Source organism: Ovis aries, chromosome 10, assembly GCF_016772045.2.
Source record: "Ovis aries strain OAR_USU_Benz2616 breed Rambouillet chromosome 10, ARS-UI_Ramb_v3.0, whole genome shotgun sequence".
Lineage (NCBI taxonomy): Eukaryota > Metazoa > Chordata > Mammalia > Artiodactyla > Bovidae > Ovis > Ovis aries.
Window position 1 is genome coordinate 69,401,167 of NC_056063.1, and position 22,194 is coordinate 69,423,360.

Sequence of the window (22,194 nt, forward strand, 5' to 3'; positions counted from 1 at the left end):
AAATATTTCAAAATATAAATGGCACGGAGATAATTAAGATAGCATAGGATGGCAGCCTCTGGAGGAAGTTATGACCATGTTCTGACTTAATTGGTTTCAGAGAAACTTACCAACTACTGCCTTGGTGTCATAAAAGTCTTGTGTGTTTTCTTTGCTTTGGGAGGAGAGAGAGGCATGGTTTCCCTGGCCCCGAAGGAGAGAAAAGACTCTCCTGATACTTAGGGAACTTGACTGCTGACAGACTTGCCCAGCAGGTGGGAGGCACACCAGTCAAGCAGGGATGCGCTTGGCTGCTCAGTGGACCACGGATGTACCACGCAGATCCTGTCACCATCTGGGGTCTGGGGCACGAGAAAGAGCCACCATCCGCTTGCAGGCCTGTTCCAAGTCCCAGCGCTGAGGACTCAGGCTGCCCTTCACTGCCACTTTCTCACCTTGCAGTGTGTCTAAACTAGACTCCTAAAGGCAGTTACTGTGAGCATAACCTCTACATGGAAACACAAAATGTTAGAGGAATTTTCTGAAAAGCTGCTTTCCTTTTTGTGACCCTGGGGAATCCTGTCATGTATATTTAGAACAATGGAAAAGAGGAATTGGTTGGGGGCAGGGATGATTATATTGTAAGGAGACATACTTTTTTTTCTACTTATGGTTGTCTGTTGTTGCTGTGTTGTTCGACTGCGAAGTCGTGTCTGACTCTTTGCAATCCCATGAATCTCAGCATGCCACGCTTTCCTGTCCTTCACTGTCTCCTGGAGCTTGCTCAAAGTCATGTCTACTGAGCCGGTGATGCCATCCAACCAGCTCATCCTCTGTTGCCCCTTTATCCTCCTGTTTATCTGGCCCTCTGTCAACCAACCTGTTTTCACAAACAACTTTGTAATAGAAAATTTTAAGTCCAGAAAACCAGTACTTACTTTCCTCTGCTAGCCTTGTTCTAATTTGAACCAAAAACCTGGGTATGGCTATAATCATTGCACACATGTTACTTTATCCAAATATTTCCACACAATTTTATCTGCACTTTTCCAGGATTTGGAAGAATGCATGTATTTCTTTATGAAAGCAACACAGCGTTTCAGTATATTGGTGTATATTTATGCTAGTTAATGATTTATCAACAGATAATTCAGTTAATAAGAACTTCTGTAGTTGATCAACACAATGTGCTATGCATAGTCGCTCAGTTGTGTCTGACTCTTTGCACCCCTATGAACTGTAGCCCGCCAGGCTCCTCTGTCCATGGGGATTCTCCAGGCAACAATACTGGAGTGGGTTGCCATGCCTTCCTCCAGGGGATCTTTCCAACCCAAGGATCGAACCCAGGTCTCCCGCACTGCAGGCAGATTCTTTACCATCTGAGCCACCATTCTTTGTGTGTTGTGGTTGAAAAAAAAAACACACACACACATAACATGAAATCCACCCTCTTAACAAATGTTTCAGGGTACAATACAGTATGGTTAACACCATGAACATTGCTACTCTTAATAATGGTTCTGAGGTTTCAAGTCAATCTTTGAGTCTTCAAAGGAAAATCTAATTTTCCTTAGTAAAGTGATTTTTTAATGCATTTTAAAAAAATTAGTAATAGCCTAAACCAGATAGCTTAAAGTAGCATATTCTGACTGGTGGTCTAAATTAAAAGGAAAATAAGCTACTATATATAAAATAAACAACAAGATCTTACTATATAGCACAAGAAACTATAGTCAATATCCAGTAATAAACCATGAAGGAAAAGAATATGAAAAAAGTGCATGCATATGTATGTATAAGTGAATCACTTTGCTGTATACCAAAAGTAACATAGTGAATCAGCTATACTTCGATAATAAATAAATTTTAAAAGATCAATTAATATATATTTATTTACAGCAAAAATGTATCACCTTAAATTAATTTGTGTAAGAGGCAAATGAATCGAGATGAAAAATGGAACTTCAAGGCCAAGCAATTTGAATGAATATGGCCATTTGGTTACATGTTTAATAAACAGAATCATCAGTAGGTTGGCCTATCTCCAAAGTCAAGGAGGCAAATGGGGTCAAAAAAGAGGAGCTGAGTTTGCAGATCCAGGAAGCAAAAAGCTGAGCTCTGTGGTGAGGGAGGAACAGGGAACTAAAGAGTGAAATCACCCAAGAGAAACTCCTTGACTTTATGATATGAATCGAACGGCTTTGTGCCTTACCTATTGAGGGGAATGTCAGGTAGAGAAGGGACTGGTTTAATTTAAACCAGAGAAACTTCTCAGAGATATCTTAGACCCCGTTGTTGCAAACTGAGACAATATACTGAGACCTGATGATCCAACGCAAAGCTCGTCCTTTCTACCCAGAGCACAACTGACTACAGACATCCGATACAGCTAATGTTATTACTGTCTCAACTCAACCCATTCCTGTTGGATAAATATTCCGTGATAGGCCAGTACTTTTTGTGTAATGATTTATCCAAATACTTATCTAAAACATACAATTAAGGATCCCATAATTATCAGTTCCTTTAACTGCATATGGTGGATGATTCCCTAGGACCAATTCTTTTTCCTTTAAAAGGATTCCTTGTCCTTCTATTATAATGGCAGGAGACACCTGTCTAGAGAATCACGGGCTTCCCAGGTGGCTCAAATGGTAAAGAATCTGCCTGCAATGCAGGAGACCCAGATTCCATCCCTGGGTCAGGAAGATCCCCTGAAGAAGGGAATGGCTACCAACTCTAATATTCTTACCTGGAGAGTTCCATGGACAGAGAAGCCACAGTCCATGGGTTGCAAAGAGTTGGACATGACTGAGCGACGATCATTTTCCTGTCTAGTGAAACTTGCTCATTTGTCGTAATTAATCTTCATCAAAAAGCCTCTTGCAGAGTCTAACAATATAGGGGATTATTTTTATAAATACACAAAATAGATATAAAAACGTGAAAGAAACAAAGCAACTTTCAGGGCAACTTTCAAAGCCTTAAAGGAAGGACTTTCTTGGTGGTCCAGGGACTTAGACTTCACTCTCCCAATGCAGGAGACCTGGGTTTGATCCCTAGTCAGGGAACTAGATCTCACATACTGCAACTAAGAGTCTGCATGCTGCAACTAAAGTTCCCATAGGATGCAACTGAAAGATCCCGCATGCCGCAGTGAAGATCGAAGATCCCTGTGCCACAACTAAGACCGGGGCAGCCAAATAAGTAAATAAACAGACAAAACTTAAAGGAGAAGACATCTTTTTTTGGTGGGGGGAGGACTTGCCCTACAGCTAGCAGAGTCTTAGTTTCCCTACCAAGGATGGAACCAATGCCCTCAGCAGTGAAAGCAAGGGGTCACTAGGAAAATCCCCCAAAACATCTTTGATATCCAAATACTACAACCAAACAGTTTGCATCCTCTGTCCATTGTTGTTCCATTGCTCCATCATGTCTGACTCTTTGCGACCCCATGGACTGCAGCTCGCCAAGTTTCCCTGTCCTTCACTGTCTCCCTGAGTTTGCTCCAACTCATGTCCACTGAGTCAGCAATGCCATCCAACCGTCTCATCCTCTGCCGACCCATCTCCTTCCGCCTTCAATCTTTCGCAGCATCAGGGTCTTTTCAAATGAGTCAGTTCTTCGCATCAGGAGTTTCAGCTTCAGCATCAGTCCTTCCAATAAATATTCAGGGTTGATTTCCTTTGGGATTGACTGGTTGGATCTCCTTGCAGTCCAAGGGACTCTCAAGGGTCTTGTCCAGCACCACAGTTCAAGAGCATTAGTTGCCAGACAATTAGGTGATTAAGATTCAGAGAAATGACTACTTTGTTGTAAGGTTCCGATGTGACATTCACAGATAGGTCTGTGATAAGGGAGGGGGGGGGGGTCAGAAAAATGAGTCTTTGTTCACACTTCAGTTTTCCATGTCACTGTGTCCATGAGAGCAATATGGACCAAGCCCTGGGGGTGGGGATGGAAGCAGGACCTCCCTGATTTTCTAGTGTGGCTCTCGATGCTTCTAGTCTCCATCATTCCATAGGGAGGAAATCAAGGACCCAGGTGTGAGGTCTGGCCGAGAGAGCCTGTTGATACTGTCAAAGCTGATGTTTTTCACAAACCCTGGTGCCCTTTAAAAACGTGACTCTGCTTCCCAGACAGTCTTTTCTTATAAAAATTCGTTGCCTAATTCATACCTACTTATAACCCTGAAAAATTTTTGATGTTGGCCTTTGGTGGAGCATGGTAGGATATGTAATAAAAATAAAATTTGTTTTCTTCACACCAATGCTACGAAGCAGCTACTATAAACAGTATGTTACATTAATAATATATTACATTTAGAAAGCAGATTATACAATATCTGCACAGTATATTTTCAGTTACATGCTTAAAATATTCATGCACAGAGGGGAAAAAAACAACAACATAGGGCATATACCAAAGTGTTTATAGTGTTATTCTGGGAAGTGGGATTGTGGGTGTATTTCTCTCCTTCATTTTTCTTTTCTATATTTTCTAAGTGTCTGATGATAAACATGTATTAATTTGGAAGGGGCAACATTTTAAGATTTGTTTCCAAGTGCTTTACCAATTGAAAACCCTGACAAATTTTGAGGCAACATGTTAAAAGTCTAGACTGTTCTGTCTTTCATTGTAGCTGCTGGTCCCAAGTGGACAGTGTTGATTATATTTAAATTAGTTAAAGGGAAAATAATTTATTCACCATTTAATTATTCAGTCACATTTGTCACATTTCAAGTTTCAGTAGCCACAATTTCATCATACAGAAAGTTCGATTCCACAGTCCTGATGGAGACAAGTTAGCAAACTATGCCGGTTACCAAACTGGGCCAATTTGCAGTGGCAAAGGGCAAAGGAATGGTCCTCCTTATCACTCATTATAGACACTGGGAGAGTCCTCATCCTAGGTCCCTTCACACACTTCGCTAATCTTTGGCCCAGTGAGCTAGAGATTTCTCCCATAGTCATCCAGGTGTTCGTGGCAGGGTTGGGAACCCAGAGCAACTCACTCCTATTTCATAGCTGTCACCTCCTTATCATTGTGATGATCTTCTCCAGAAAACTAAATCTTCCCAAGCTGTACTTCAATCCAGTATCATCTCATAGACATTTTTGAAAGTTTACAATGTGACAGACGCGGTAATAAGCCTTGAATGTGAAAAACCAGAGACCTCCCTGGTGGTTCAGACAGTAAAGAATCAGCCTGCAATGCAGGAAACCGAGGTTCAATCCCTGGGTTGGGAAGACACCCTGGAGAAGGGAATCGCTACCCACTCCAGTATTCTTGACTGGAGAAAAACCAAGTAAGAGAAGTTTCTCTATTCCTAAAGCATAACAAGGTGTTAAAAAAGGGCATGCTAGATACAGTGACAGCACCAAGTAGAGATAAGTCTGTTCTTGGAAAATCTAGCAATGCTTCCTCCACCTAGTTATGCTTGAGTCTTGACATTAGTATCCTCCGGACTCTCAAATTTACACTTCGATAGTCTCCATGTTCGCCATACTCCAGAAGAAAAGAGATTAACTCCACTTTTGAACCTGATCTAATTTTTTTTAAACTTCACTTGAAAGCGTTAGGTATATTCAACTCTTTTAATTTGAACTTACTTTCTCATTTTGGGGCCAGGTTCTACACTTGTAAAATAGTTTTAAACCTTCAAGTGAAATAAAATACTCTTTTAAGACTGAGTCATCCATTCCATTTTGAACTATATAAAAGTGAATACCAAATTTGAATGAGTGATCATTTTTCAGCCAGTCATGTGGGAAGTGTTGCAATACAGGTTAGAAGCTGGAGTTCCCAGTTCTCAAATCAATCATGTTCCTATATTTTAACAGATGCCATGCTCTTGGTGGCAGAGCGACTGGAAGGACCGTTCAACATTGAGTCAGTCATGGACCCAATAGACGTCAAGATCTCTGAAGCCATTATGAACATGCAGGAAAACAGCATGCAAGTGTCTGCAAAGGTATTTGCCTTAGTTATTTATCTAATAAGCAAAGGGTAGTCATCTAAAAATGAAGTAACTAGATACATCGACTGGGATTATAAACTCTAATATGGTGTCCGTGAGCTTTTCCTGTCACATGGCAAATTTGCTACTTCATTAAAACTGTCTAACAAAATGGCATTGAGAAAGGAAATAAGCTTTTCCTTTGCAGTTCCTCAATCATGAAGAAATTATTGGCTGCTAAAAAGTTTTAGAGAGCCCCAAGTATATTGACTAATCCCTCACATTTGTGAGCAATTTGGGGGAAATTTTCTTTTTAATGGTTGTGATTTCTGCACACCCTCACCTATTCTCTCTCTCTAGGAACTTCTAATTATGCCCTCAGCTGCGCAAACCAGGCAAATGTTCCCTGTGTTCACTCGTAAATGATTAAACATTCCATCTGACTTTCTTTTTTAAGACGATAATGTAACCCTCATTAATGAATCGTCAGAAGAAAATGCCATTTTGTATAAAGTCAAACACACATTTTTAAAAACTAGTAAGTTTTTATAAATCAAACAAGACAGATTCTGGATTTTCAGCTGCAGAACATAAATATCAAGTGCACAATTTTTAAAATTTTTAGAAAAACTTTATTGGAGTGTAGTTGATTTACAGTGTTGTGAGTTTCAGGTGCAGCCAAGTGAATCAGTCATATATATGCATATATCCCCTCTTTTCAAAATTCTTTTTCCATACAGGCCATTACAAAGCATTGAGTAGATGGAGTTCCCTGTGGTCTACAGTAGGTCCTTATTAGTTATTTATTTTATATATAGTATTATGTATGGAGAAGGCAATGGCATCCCACTCCAGTACTCTTGCCTGGAAAATCCCATGGACGGAGGAGCCTGGTGGGCTGTGGTCCATGGGGTCGCTAAGAGTCAGGCACGACTGAGCGACTTCACTTTCACTTTTCACTTTCATGCATTGGAGAAGGAAGTGGCAACCCACTCCAGTGTTCTTGCCTGGAGAATCCTAGGGATGGCAGAGCCTGGTGGGCTGCCATCTATGGGGTCGCACAGAGTCAGACACAACTGAAGCGACTTAGTAGTTAGCAGTAGTGTTATGTATATGTCTATCCCAATTTTCTAATTTATCACTCCCCCTCTTACCTCCTGGTAACCAGAAGTTTGTTTTCTACATCCGTCACTCTATTTCTGATTTGTAGATAAGTTCGCTTGTCCTCTTTTTTCAGAATCCACTAAGTGATATCACATGATATTTGTCTTTCTCTGTCTGACTTCCTTTACTCAGTATGACAGTCTCTAGGTCCATCCATGATGCTACAGATGGCATTACTTTGTTTTTATTATTTCGTTCATTATTTTGTTCCTTCTTATGGCTGAGCAATATGCCACTGTATATAAGTGCCACCTCTTCTTTATCCGTTTCTCTGTTGATGGACATTTAAGTTGCTCCCATGCCCTCAGAATGGGAGAAAATATTTGCAAAATATTTGCAAAAATATTTGCAAAAAAATTATAAAAGCAACTGACAAGGGATTAATCTCCAAAATATACAAACAGCTTATACAGCTCAATATAAAAAAGAAACAAATAACCCAATCAAAAAGTGGGTGGAAGATCTAAATAGACATTCCTCCAAAGAAGACATACAGGCCAGTAGGCACCTGAAAAGATGCTCAACAATACTCATTATTAGAGAAATGCAAATCAAAATGACAATGAGGTATCACCTTATATCAGTCAGAATGGTCATTATCAAAAAATCTACAAACAATAAATCCTGGAGAGGGTGTGGAGAAAAGGAATCCCTCCTACACTGTTGGTGGGAATTAAACCTGATACAGCCACTATGGAGAACAGTATACATGTGTGTGTGAGTGTGTATGTGTGTGTGTGTACCTGTGTGTGCTCAGTCATATCCAACTCTCTGCGACCCCCTGGACTATAGCCTGCCAAGCTCCTCTGTCCATAGGATTTTCCAGGTAAGAATACTGGAGTGGATTGCCATTTCCTTCTCCAGGGCATCTTCCCTACCCAGGGATCAAATCCGTGTCTCCTGTGTCTTCTGCATTGGAGGGCAGCTTCTTTACTACTGAGCCACTTGAGAAGCCCTCAGAGAACAGTATAGAGGTTCCTTAAAAAACTAAAAGTATAGCAACCATATGACCCAGCAATCCCACTCAAGGGCATATATTCAGAGAAAACCATAATTTGAAAAGATATGTGCACCCCAATGGTCATTGCAGCACTATTTACAATAGCCAGGAAATGGAAGTGCACAATTTTTATTTATCCCCACCCAGCTGAAAACAAATAGGACCCACCTTAAGCAAAATTTAAAAGTTTGAAATGAGTCTCCAGCCTTCCCTTCATCACCCCTTTTATCCACACTGATGACCACACAATGCCCTTCTGTTCTTTTTTACCAGTCTCCCTGTTCTGAAACACTACCCAAAACTGCACCGGTCCTTTAAAAGCTGATGATGGAGTGATTGCATTTTAACTGAAAGTCATTCATACAAAAATATGTCAGACAAAGAGCTGCATGTTTAACTCTCTTCAGTATTTAAAGTCCTTTGTGAAGAAGATTTCAAATATAATCAAGGAGAAAGAGGTGGTGGGGAAAAATTACAGAGCAGAAAGAAACCCGTGGAATCTGACGAGGTCTCCTTGGCTGAGTGTGAATCAAACTAGCTTTGGACTTTTCAGGAGCACTGGTAGAAAATAGGGTGAGAAAGAATCTGGCCTGGGCCCCTTTCTCTCTCTCTTTGAAAGATGAGAGGGGCTGAGAGTTTCATAACCCTAACTTCCAGGCTTTAGTGCGCTTTGGTTGCGTCTGTGTTAAGTCACTTCATTCGTATCCTGCTGGGCTCTTCTGTCCATGGATTCTCCCAGCTAGAACACTGGAGTGGCTTGCCATTTCCTTCTCCAGGGGATCTTTCCCACGAGGGATTGAATCCGCATCTCTTATGTCTCTTGCATTGGCAGGCGAGTTCTTCACCACTAGCCAACCAGCCCTTTCTCAAGGAGATCAGTCCTGGGTGCTCATTGGAAGGACTGATGCTAAAACTGAAACTCCAATACTTTGGCCAGCTGAGGCGAAGAGTTGACTCATTGGAAAAGACTCTGATGCTGGGAGGGATCGGGGGCAGGAGGAGAAGAGGACAATAGAGGATGAGATGGCTGGATGGCATCACCGACTCAATGGACATGAGTTTGAGTAAACTCCGGGAGTTGGTGATGGACAGGGAGGCCTGGCATGCTGTGATTCATGGGGCCACAAAGAGTCAGACAGGATTGAGCAACTGAACTGAGCGCTGCCTGGGAGCTTGTGTTAAGCTGTGTAAAAGAAAAACGCTCCAAAGTTCTATCACCTATTGAGAAAATAGCATATTTGGGAGTTCCATGAAAATCTATTTTCTTTCTTTCCTGGGCGGGGGTGGCGTGGGGGGAGGGGGCTGGGAAGCAGCTATCTATCCCTCTCAAATCTATTGCCTAGAAACCAACTAATGTTATTTTTTTTTAACTTTTTAAAATTTTGTGTTGGGGTATAGCCAATTAACAATGTTGTGATAATTTCAGTTGAACAGCAAAGAGACTCAGTCATACATATACATGTATGCATTCTCCCCCAAACTCCCCTCCAATCCAGGCTGCCACATAACATTGAGCAGAGTTCCCTGTTGGAGTGGGTCCTTGTTGGTTATCCATTTTAAATGTAGCAGTGCATGCATATTTATCCCAAACTCCCTAACTATCCCTTCCCCCCAGCAACCGTAAGTTCATTCCTCTAAGTCTGTGAGTCTCTTTCTGATTTGTAAGTAAGTTCATTTGGTGGTTCAGACGGTAAAGGACCTGCCCGAACGCAGGAGATACAGGTCAGTCCCTGGGTTGGGATGATCCCCTGAAGAAGGAAATGGCAATCCGCTTCAGTTTTCTTGTCTGGAGAATCCCATGGACAGAGGAACCTGGCAGGCTGCAGTTCGTGATTGCAAAGAGTCAGACATGACTGAGCCCATGCGCACACAGAGTCACACAGTCTTGATGTAAAGAAAAGAAGATGCAGCGAGTTAGGAAGAAGAAACAAGAGAAGGACAGCTAAGCTAAGCTCTGCAGGAAAGAAGAGTGGGAGGCGGCGTCTGATCTCGAGGACAGTATGGAGAAAGGACCAAAACCAACTTTTAATATAGTGGAGGGGAGGATGAGTAAGTGGCTGAAATTGGACAAATTTAGCAGGAAACACCAACAGGATCTGCTGATGGAGTGGACATGTTCTGAAAAAGGTTTCATTTCTTCAAGTAAATGGAATTCGCAAACATGTAGCTTCATTTTCCATATAAGCCAAATCCATGAAATTATGCATGAACTCAAGTCTAAAATCTACATTCTCGCTAGGAACAGAACCAGATGGCTAAATTTTTCCTTTTGCCAAAGAACCCTCAGTCATTTTTGATAAACAGTCCTGTCAAATTGGAAATTCTGAATTTCCAATCTTTGGATGGAACATTCACATAACCAGTGACTAGGTTAATTTCTGATAGAGAGCTTCTGATCTAACCAGAAGCTCTTTCCTAAATGCAAGGGGCCAGACACCCTGAGAGCTGTGAAGCTTACAAATTAAAATCACTTCTTACTCCAGGTTTGACTGGCAACTTCTCCTTGGAAAATCATTTACCTTATTACAGCAGTTACTCATGGAAGTCATTCCTAGAGCCTTTTTAAGTAAAGCAGCAATGTTTATAACTGGCAGCTCATATTTGTTGAACACTTACTGCCAGGACTCTACTGTGCATTACATGGTTTATATTATATAATATTTATAATAGTGCTTGCAATGAGATAGGTCTTCTGCCTTATTTTCCAGATACACAATCTAAGGCTCAGAAAAGTTAGGGAACTTACAAAGGTCTCCTGGTGTGTGAAGGAGTACACAGAGGAGTGGCTGACTCCAGAGACCACGTTGCTCATCATTGCGTTTTAATGATGCAGGTTCCTAAAAAGCCAATCCCACACAAGGACAGGATTCAGCAAACATTTGCTGAGTAGATCAAGTATTAAGGGAAAGTTCAATAGCTTTCAGTAAAAACCTGCCCAAGACAGTAAGGAAACAGAGGCAGCAAAGCCAGGAGGATTCAACTTTTCTACCTTTCTGTCTGATTCCCTTTGCAGCTATACCTAAAACTTCTCAACATGCTAAAGACTAATGAAATATTTCTCTTATTAGCCTCATCATTCATGCTTCCAACCCTTCCTAGGGTGTTAATACTACAAAATATGAAATTCTTCTTTTTCTCCCTTCTATCTGAAGGCAAAGATAAACACATTAGTTTCAGATATGAAATTCCCCTCTATTGCAGTGCGTGTGTGTGTGTGTGTGTGTGTGTGTGTGTGTATGTGTTAGTTACTCAGTCATGCCTGACTATTTGCAACCCCATGGACACTTCAGGCTTCTCTGTCCATGGAATTCTCCAGGCAAGAATACTGGAGTGGGTAGCCATTCCCTTCTCCAGGGGATCTTCCTGGCCCAGGGACTGAACCCAGGTCTCCTGCATTGCAGGCAGATTGTTTACCATCTGAGCCACCAGGGAAGCCCTCCTCTAATGCAGTAGTCCTCATCATGTATATATAGGAGGAAATAGCTCATTTTTTATTGAGTTACAGTTAATATACAATATTATGCAAGTTTCAGGTATAGGAACAACTAAATTTTTGTACCTAATCAGTAAGATCCTGAATTAGTGAAATTACAGATTAACAAAAAGAACTATTCTCACTATGTCTGTTCAGACTCAAATCTTGTTTTAGATCTGTTTTTAAAGGCATAGTCATATCCTTTTTCCTCTCCCATTTAGCCCACAGATAAGTTGTTTGGGGATAAGGCACATGGACATTCTTTCAGAAAATACATTGGTTCTTTGTTCTGTTCAGTTGCTAAGATTGTGTCTGACTCTTCCTAGCCCCATGGAATGCAACATGCCAGGCTTCCCAGTCCTTCACAATCTCCCAGAGTTTGCACAAACTCTTGTCCATTGAGTCAGTGATGCCATCCCATCATCTTATCCTCTGTCACCCCTTTCTACTCCCACTCTCAAGCTTTCCCAGCATCAGGGTCTTTTCCAATTAGTCAGCTCTTTGCATCAGGTGGTCAAAGTATTGGAACTTCAACATCAGTCCTTCCAATGAATTCAGGGTTGATTTCCTTTAGGATTGATTGGTTTGATCTCCTTACTGTTCAAGGGACTCTCAAGAGTGTTCTCCAGCACCACAGTTCAAAAGCATCAATTCTTTGGGGCTCAACCTTCTTTGTGGTCCAACTCTCACATCCATACGTGACTACTTGAAAAACCATAGCTTTGACTATACAGACGTTAGTCAGCAGAGTGGAGTGATGTCTCTGTTTCTTAATACACTGTCTAGATTTGTCATAGCTTTTCTTCCAAGGAGAAAGCATCGTTTCATGGCTATACATTGGCTATTCCAAGTTCTATGTTCAGTTCAGTTCAGTTCAGTCACTCAGTCGTGTCCGACTCTTTGCGACCCCATGAATCGCAGCACGCCAGGCCTCCCTGTCCATCACCATCTCCCGGAGTTCACTCAGACTCACGTCCATCGAGTCCGTGATGCCATCCAGCCATCTCATCCTCGGCCGTCCCCTTCTCCACCTGCCTCCAATCCCTCCCAGCATCAGAGTCTTTTCCAATGAGTCAGCTCTTCTCATGAGGTGGCCAAAGTACTGGAGCTTCAGGTTTAGCATCATTCCTTCCAAAGAAATCCCAGGGTTGATCTCCTTCAGAATGGACTGGTTGGATCTCCTTGCAGTCCAAGGGATTCTCAAGAGTCTTCTCCAACACCACAGTTCAAAAGCATCAATTCTTTGGCTCTCAGCCTTCTTCACAGTCCAACTCTCACATCCATACATGACCACAGGAAAAACCATAGCCTTGACTAGACGGACCTTAGTTGGCAAAGTAATGTCTCTGCTTTTGAATATACTATCTAGGTTGGTCATAACTTTTCTTCCAAGGGAGTAAGCGTCTTTTAATTTCATGGCTGCAGTCAACATCTGCAGTGATTTTGGAGCCCCCCCAAAAATAAAGTCTGACACTGTTTCCACTGTTTCCCCATCTATTTCCTATGAAGTGATGGGACCAGATGCCATGATCTTTGTTTTCTGAATGTTGAGCTTTAAGCCAACTTTTTCGCTCTCCTCTTTCACTTTCATCAAGAGGCTTTTTAGCTCTTCTTCACTTTCTGCCATAAGGGTGGTGTCATCTGCATATCTGAGATTATTGATATTTCTCCCGGCAATCTAGATTCCAGCTTGTGTTTCTTCCAGTCCAGCGTTTCTCATGATGTACTCTGCATATAAGTTAAATAAGCAGGGTGACAATATACAGCCTTGATGTACTCCTTTTCCTATTTGGAACCAGTCTGTTGTTCCATGTCCAGTTCTAACTGTTGTTTCCTGACCTGCATACAGATTTCTCAAGAGGCAGGTTAGGTGGTCTGGTATTCCCATCTCTTTCAGAATTTTCCACAGTTTCTTGTGATTCACACAGTCAAAGGCTTTGGCATAGTCAATAAAGCAGAAATAGATGTTTTTCTGGAACTGTCTTGCTTTTTCCATGATCCAGCAGATGTTGGCAATTTGATCTCTGGTTCCTCTGCCTTTTCTAAAACCAGCTTGAACCTCAGGAAGTTCACGGTTCACGTATTGCTGAAGCCTGGCTTGGAGAATTTTGAGCATTACTTTACTAGCATGTGAGATGAGTGCAATTGTGTGGAAGTTTGAGCATTCTTTGGCATTGCCTTTCTTTTGGATTGGAATGAAAACTGACCTTTTCCAGTCCTATGGCCACTGCTGAGTTTTCCAAATTTGCTGGCATATTGAGTGCAGCACTTTCACAGCATCATTTTTCAGGATTCCAAGTTCTATATTCAAGTACAATAGTTTTGTAATAACATTATGGCATTTATTTCAAACTCTTATGTATCTGTTACATAATATTATGTTGTATATGTTACTTAAATTATATAGGGAAGCCCCATATTAACATATAATATTGTTTATATATATGTGTGTGTGTATAAGACTAGGGACATTAAGATATTAAAACTTTACTTGCTACCTTTTTTGAACAAATAATCTCTTAATAACATTGACAATCGTCATAGTTACTGTTGGTTGGGCCCCTACTATATTTCATTCAATAGACACCCTTCATGTACCAGGCACAAGGAATATCAGTTCTGTTCAGTCACTCAGTCATGTCAGACTCTTTGCGACCCCATGAACCGCAGCACGCCAGGCCTCCCTGTCCATCACCAACTCCCGGAGTTCACTCAGATTCACGTCCATCGAGTCAGTGATGCCATCCAGCCATCTCCTTCTCTGTCATCCCCTTCTCCTGCCCTCAATCTTTCCCAGCATCAGGGTCTTTTCAAATGAGTCAGCTCTCCGCATCAGGTAGCCATAGTAGAGGACAAAACAAATTCTCTGCACAAACATCAGTCTCTTTTTAGATGCTGTATGTATTTATTTCAAGTCCTCTGCAATCTTGTAGAGTATTCATTTCCTCATTGTAAAAGTAAAGAATGTTATGTTTTGAGAGATTAAGTTGCTTATCTGAGGTCAGGCATCTAAGAAGTAGCAGAGCTGGGATCACAGCTAGAACTGTCTGATCCAAAGAAAAAGATTATCCCAGCACGCCACAGTTTTCCCAGTATGAATCTCCCCACCAGGACCAGATGCACTGCAGCATTGGAGGAACCAGCCATCTAAGGGAAAGCTGTTGCCAGAAGCCTGCTGCTAATGATGATGCAAATGATGAGTATTTCTGATCAATAGGGAAACTTACTGAAGAGAAACACAAGTTGCTAGTTCTTCAAGCTCCAGCCAACACTTATTACATTCACTAAGTTCACAGTCTTTATCAAAGGCAGGAAAGGGTCCTCATTATCCCACCACTTCTTTACCCACGCAAATCAAAGGAGCTCTGTACTTTACAGGTTTGAGAAAATTCTCCAAAGGAAAGGAGAGCAAAACTTGCTGAGTCTCTGCCTGTGAATTTCAGATGTGTTGATAATCTCTTTCCTCTCCTATCAGGAAAGATGAAGCTGATCTCACTCTATATAATTTAACTATATTAGGAATAATTTCAAATGTAATCCAGGAAAGGATTGGTTTGTCAGATACAATCTAAATTAAGAAGGGAGACTTATTAAATTCCAATTGAAACCATACATTCAATTAATACTTAGTACAGACTAGGGCAGAATCTATTAGAGAAGAGCAGCGTGGCCTTCACTTACTTAATTTTCTCCTGATAATTCTTTCTGAATCTACAGCTCAGATGAAGATGAAAAAACCTAAGAGAACAGAAAGGAGAATATAATACTTTCTGCCTTTGCCTAATGGGTCTTAGTTTCCTCATCTGTAAAGAAAGGGGTTCATCTAAATGTTCTCTTTCTAGCTCTATCAGTTTAGAGCTTTGGGAACATTATTTCTTCAGTATTAACTAGGTTTTTTTTTTGGCATCCAGATATTTTTCTTTTGTCTAGGTCTTTTTCCTTTTAAAGCATTCAGATATACATAATATCTTGGGAGTTCACATGGGAAAACATATCTTCCTTCAGATATAAGAACATGGATTAGATTTAGTCTAAGTAAGTATATTTTTATCCCAATAGCAGTTTCCTTTCTCTGAGGCCCTGTAGTACGTGTGTGTTTCTTAAGGCAGTGGGCACATTATTCCTTCTGTTACGATTATTTGTATACTTATCTTCTCCTTCCCAGGATTATAATTATTTTACTCACTCTTACATTCTCCAGAAAGCCATTCTAACATGTCATTTTACAAATGGAAGCCACAGTACATTTTTCTGGGTTGAATTCAGAGTATGACAATATAATATCAGAAAGACTTCAATAGTAAGGAATAGAAAATACCTTCAAATATATTTAAAGTTAGTCTTATATCTTTAAAATAGCATCAGAGTTTGACATCAGACCAACCTGGGGTCTGCTTTTTACTAGTTGTGTGACTTGGGGCAAATTATTGATCTGTATAAACTCAACTAAGTTATATTAAAAATGAGATGCTAGTTGAATCTGCTCATAAAGTTGTTTGAGGGTGAAATGATATAATCCGTGTAAAATGCTTAGTGTGGAATATGTAAAATCAAAACCACTCATCAAAATTAAGTATTTTCATTGTTATTTTTGAAAATAATAGGTGTTGAAAATGATATATAAACTCTAAAGAACTTTGATTGTGGTTTTACCTCATCCATGATGGTCTGTGAGCTTGTCTCTAGCACTGAAGATCAGAAGAGTCACAAACCAGCATTTAAATCCACTCACGCATGGCATTACTTTCAATGGCAGGGACTCCATGAAAGGGGACATATATTTCTGCATGGCCTGAGACATGGCACCTGGCACTGAACAAATGTCGAATCAACAAGGCCTTTGGAGGAAAATGGGCTTGAGGGAAACATGGGCTGAATCGAGGCAGGAGCAGCAACCCAACTCCTGTCTGTGCCTGTGGGTGGCACCAATGCCATCAGAGAAAAAGTTTTTAGAGGAATATTAGTGACCTCAGCCTACCATCACCTTATTCTTACATGAAGAAGATAATTGGCCTATTCACTTGACAAGTGCCTGATCTCCAAGTAAAAAAGTGCATGGCCCTACTCTTTATAAAGCTTTGAGTTCTATTTCTATTTCCACTTTAGCTCTGTATTGAAAAGAAAAGAGCACATCCTCAATGGTTTCTAGATTCTGAATGTTTTTTCTGTTTATTCAAATTTCAAAGCTCATATTCTGCCCGCCAGCCCTCACTTACTTTAATAATATTCCACCAAGAAACAGTGACTTTGAAACATCTTTGGTTCTTTGATTTCTTCATTTCACTACAGAAAACTAGAATCTGTTCCTTTCCTGTTTGTAGCATGACTGGATAACAGAGCTATGTTATTCAAATGCTAGATACAGGGTTGGGGTCAGGGGGAAGATACCATTTTTATAAAGTAAAGTGAAGATTTGGAAAAAAAAATGCTTATGATTCATTTATAGGAAATGCATCCAAAGCAAACTACTTTTAACTTTCTTTCCACGTGAGAGGTGTTTGGAAAAAAAAAAAAAAAAAGATGTTTCTTCTCCTTTTGATGATAAAGGGAAAGTTGTGACTATCTCTAACCTTTAGAGATTTATCTTAAGATTTTCTTTCACTTTAACTTCAGGGCAAAAGATGAGAAGATTACATTTAATGAAGTCTACTCCAGAGTAGGTGATTGAAACTCACACAGTTTTTAACACTTGATGTGTTCTTAGAGCAAGATGGCCTCTTGCTTTCCTGAAAGACAATCTTCTTCCAGCCTCCTCTGCCTTTACCTCCTCTGCCTTTAAAGAGGAGAAACTGCTTCCTTAGAACCATGCTTTCCATGGGCAGCAGATTACTGCATTAGAGGAATTTCAGTTGGCTCTGCCCCGTTCCACAGATACACAGTTATCCTCAGCTCTTAGCACTTTCCTTCTGCTCAGGGCTGTGTAGCCTGGTTTGATCTTGATAGAGTCATTGCCGCAGCCAGTCCGTGGTTAAACATGTAAAAGAGCTGCTTCTGTGAGGTTATACCAACTTGTTCTGCCAGAAAACTTGGAACTATATATGGCTTTCTGTAGGTCTTTTTCTTCTAACACATTTTATACCTCTTTTTTAATTCACCTCCTAATTGTCCCAGCATGTGTGTGTGCTAAGTCACTTCAGTCATGTCTGATGCTTTACGACCCTATGGACCATAGCCCACCTGGCTCCTCTATCCACAGGATTCTCCAGGCAAGAATACCTGAGTGGGTTGCATCCCCTTCTCCAGGGGATCTTCCCAACCCAGGGATCAAACCCGCGTCTCTTATGTCTCCTGCATTGGCAGGCGGGTTCTTCACCACTAGCCCCACTTAGAAAGCCCCTATTGTCCCAGTGTGTAGACTGGAGCCTGCCAGGCTCCTCTGTCCATGGGGTTCTCCAGGCAAGAATACTGGAATGAGTTGCCATTCCCTTCTCCAGTTATCTTCCTGACCCCGTGATCGAACCCAGGTCTCCTACATTGCAGGCAGACTCTTTACTATCTGAGCCACCAGTTTAGTTCAGTTCAGTTGCTCAGTCATGTCCGACTCTTTGTGACCGCATGAATCACAGCACGCCAGGCCTCCCTGTCCATCACCAACTCCCGGAGTTCACCCAGACTCACATCCATTGAGTCAGTGATGCCATCCAGCCATCTCATCCTCGTCCCCTTCTCCTCCTGCCCCCAATCCCTCCCAGCATCAGAGTCTTTTCCAATGAGGCAACTCTTTGCATGAGGTTGCCAAAGTCCCCTTATTGTCTCAGACTATATCTCAATTATCAGTCAAATAGCTGATCATTTCTGTATTAATACATATAATCTATAAATGACACACAGTTTTTTAAAAAAAATCATGGGGTTCTCCAGGGTGGCTGACAGAATTCTTAAAATTTGAAACATCTTAGACACAGTTTCCTGGGTTGGCTACAGCAGCAACTGTAGCCTCTGTAGCCGGGTGTAGGAGTTTTCATCCCAAGTCTCTAGCCCAGATTACTCTCCTGATTACATTGTTTATCCAGCTATCTGCTGCACAGTCACCCGCAACCTCAAACACACATGTCTAAGACCCAACTCATTGTCCGCCCATGATCCCTCCGTGGGGTTTTCCATCCCAGAAAATGCCCCCCTCTCCCGTTCCTATGTCCTACCTAGCCAGACATTGAGTGACTCCTCGACTCCCCATCCCCCTTCACCGTCACAGTCAATCCATAACAAAACTGCCTTAAAACCCTCTAAATAGCCATTCCAAATATCTTTTGAATCCATCCACAGCAGCTCCCCTAATTTTATCATCTCACACACAGATTATAGTCTCCTAATTAATTCTCTGCCTCTGGCTTTTCCACACTCCAATCCATTCCCCACGCTGTAGCCAGAAGGGATGCTGAAAATACAAATGTGATCACATTACTCCCTTGTTTAATATCTTCCCATGGCTCCCTGTTGCCATTTGAATAAAGCCCAGATGTGTTCCAACACCCTGTAGTCCTCAGCCTGCCCCTCTCTCTGGGTCCAGCCTCACCACGCTTCCCACCTTAAATTGCTGAGCACCGATTATCTGCCAAGCACAGCGCTAGATGCTGTGGATGTGATAATGAATAAGATCAACTGCAGAACCTGAGTCCTAATAGAAGCCTTAGTCTAGTAGGTAAGAGAACCTCTATGTGCACCAGGTGTAGAAAATGGCCTGGGCTCTGTTGCTCGGGTTCAGCAGCCTCTCTCATCTCTAAGCTTTGGTCTATGCTGTTCCTCATCCTGGAGCATTCTTTCTAGCCCTCTCCATCCCCCACCCCAAATACGCAGCAGTCACCAGGCATATTCCAACTATTTCTTCACTTCCCTGGCAAGATTCAGTGGTATACTGGGAAGTGTTTGCACAACAAATTTCTGTGCAGAAAACATGCTTGTTGAGAGTGTTTGCCAGTTCCTGAGGGTGTAAATTTCAAGCTACTAACATGTAGTTCAGTGTCAACTGAACACAGAGTTGCACATCACAGTAGAATGTTTCCTCCTTACAGATACACTTGGCATACAAAACTGTTTGAGCACAGATAATGGTAAAATAGCTAAGAAGTAATGCTATTTGGTGGGTCAGATGATAAAGACTCTGCCGGCAATGCAGGAGACTCAGGTTCAATCTCTGGGTCGGGAAGGTACCCTGGAGGAGGGCATGGCAACCCACTCCAGTATTTTCGCCTGGAGAGTCTCATGGACAGAGGAGCCTGGCACGCGACAGTCTGTGGGTTCACTAAGAGTCAGATACAACTGAGCATCTAACACAAATGCTTTATGAGTACACATTGCCTTTGTTTTTAATATAATTTATATCATTTTAAGTTTATACAATTTAATATCATAATCACTCTATTTAATGACTGGATTGCAAAATTCCTAAAAATTTTAACTATTGGTCTTGTGAGCCAGTAAGAGCCTGTTCCAGCACATCACTGTTCTCCTAGGATGCTTTCTCAGACTCTCTGGTCTTGGTTTAGCTGCCTCTTGTGGGCGTTCCCATTGCATTTATTATATTCTACCATAATTACTGGATTCCTTGTCAGAACCCTCATGATATCAGGGATGTGTCCAATTGACACATCCCTAGCACCTAAGTCTGGCCTTCATGACACTCTACAAATATTTGTTGAATGGTAGTTTGAATGAATGATAAAGAGCCTGGTTATTGACATGTACTGCTGCTGCTGCTGCTAAGTCGCTTCAGTCATGTCCGACTCTGTGAGACCCCATAGACGTCAGCCCACCAGGCTTCCCCATCCCTGGGATTCTCCAGGCAAGAACACTGGAGTGGGTTGCCATTTCCTTCTCCAATGTGTGAAAGTGAAAAGTGAAAGTGAAGTCGCTCAGTCGTGTCCAACTCTTGGCGACCCCATGGACTGCAGCCTACCAGGCTCCTCCATCCATGGGATTTTCTAGGCAAGAGTACTGGAGTGGCTTGCCATTGCCTTCTCCGATTGACATGTACACACTTATCCAAATTCTGCAAAGTGATTTTAAATAATTGCTGTAAACCTTATAAGCAAAGAGCATATGAAATAATCATTTAGCAAATCCAACAGAGTTCTTTTTTTTTTTTCTCCCTACATTCAAAATACACTTTTTTAAGTTCCTTGTCACTCCTCCCTATTCACCATGTGGGAGGAAATAGCAAGGTGTTCTGTTGTTGAAGGAATGCAAATCTTCCAGGGGGGAAAAAATTATCTTCCCCAGCAAATGGAACGAATTTGCTTTTATTGAAGAAACGATTTTAAGAGGTATGCAACCCATCTGACAGATATTCTGCAAGCAAGCTGCGTAAGCATCAGACGTAAATGTTTAAAACCTTGAAACTGACATGATCACTGGCTTTTGAAAATCGAAGCCAATGAATGAAAAGCAGCCAAAACTGAAACTGATGACTTGACTTGATTCAGTCCAACCCAGAGCTGTCTGCACAGAATCCTGAACCCATGCAGGGACTTTGAGTTTGCCAGAGATCTCAGCCAAGGGACCACTGTAATCAATCTTTAAGGAAAGAAAAGCATGAATCAGAGACTAGAGGACAAAAAAGAGGAAGAGAAGGAGAGAAGAAGTAGGGGGAGCAGGGAGGGGAGAGGAAAGAAGAGAGAGAATGTTCGGAGTCATAGGCTGAAAGCCTAAAATTGGCACACTAATAAAAGTAGAAAAACAAAAATTTTTTAAATGCTGGGTTTTTTAAATGTTTATATGATGAATATACTGATTTTATATCTTTAAAAAGTCATTTTGAACATGTTTAAGTTTATATTCAGGAAAGCATTTCTTAGAATATTAGCAGATTGTTGTGAGGAACCAGAAAAAAAATGAGAGTCCAGGTGTCAATTTAATTTCGTATCACGACTGAGCGACTGAACTGAACTGAACTGAACTGAACCGATGTGCTAGGCATAGATTCTAGGGTATAATGGTGAACAAAGTATATAAGATCCTATTCTTCATAGAGCTTAAATTATTCATGCATCACTCTGCATAGTCCCTAGATTTGATTTGTTACCTGTTATTGCCCTATTTAATTATAGATTCGCATGTGGCTCAGTGGTAAAGAATCTGCCTGCCAAGTAGGAGACATGGGTTCTAAGCCTGGGTCGGAAGATCCCCTGAAGGAAATGGCAACCCACTGCAGTATTCTTACCCGGAGAAGTCCATGGACAGAGGAGCCTGGAACACTACAGTCCTTGGGTCCCAAAAGAATAGGACATGAGTGAGCAGCTGTGTGCACGTGCGCACGCGCACACACACACACACACACACACACACACACACACACACACACTCATTGTATTTAATTAGAGATAACTTCAGTGAAATAATTATACATCTTTTTACATCACTGCTTTGGCATCTTTTCTAAGCATTATATCATTGTATCTTCACAGCAGCCTTCTTTACATCCTGGATCGCACAAGGGTAAAGAGGAAGACTGAAACCAAGACTCCAAGCTTTTCAGCTCTTATTGGTGACCTTCCTCTTCCATTTGTCTCTCAAGAAAATTGTGACCACGCTTGTACAAAATAGATGTAGAGTCCATCAGATATGTTAGCTTCTGTTTCCTTGGGAACAAATGGGATAGATTGAATTCCCCAAGTGGT

General features: G+C 41.4%; 1 protein-coding gene across 1 annotated transcript in view; it reads left to right on the forward strand.

Annotated features, from left to right (window-relative positions):
* The window catches only part of GPC6 (glypican 6), a 1,226,659-nt gene that overhangs the window by 1,100,224 nt on the left and 104,241 nt on the right, over positions 1-22,194 (forward strand). Inside the window, exon 5 of the mRNA XM_004012201.5 lies at positions 5,824-5,954. Coding sequence (XP_004012250.2) covers positions 5,824-5,954 — 131 coding nt within the window. The remainder of the gene's footprint in view (positions 1-5,823; positions 5,955-22,194) is intronic.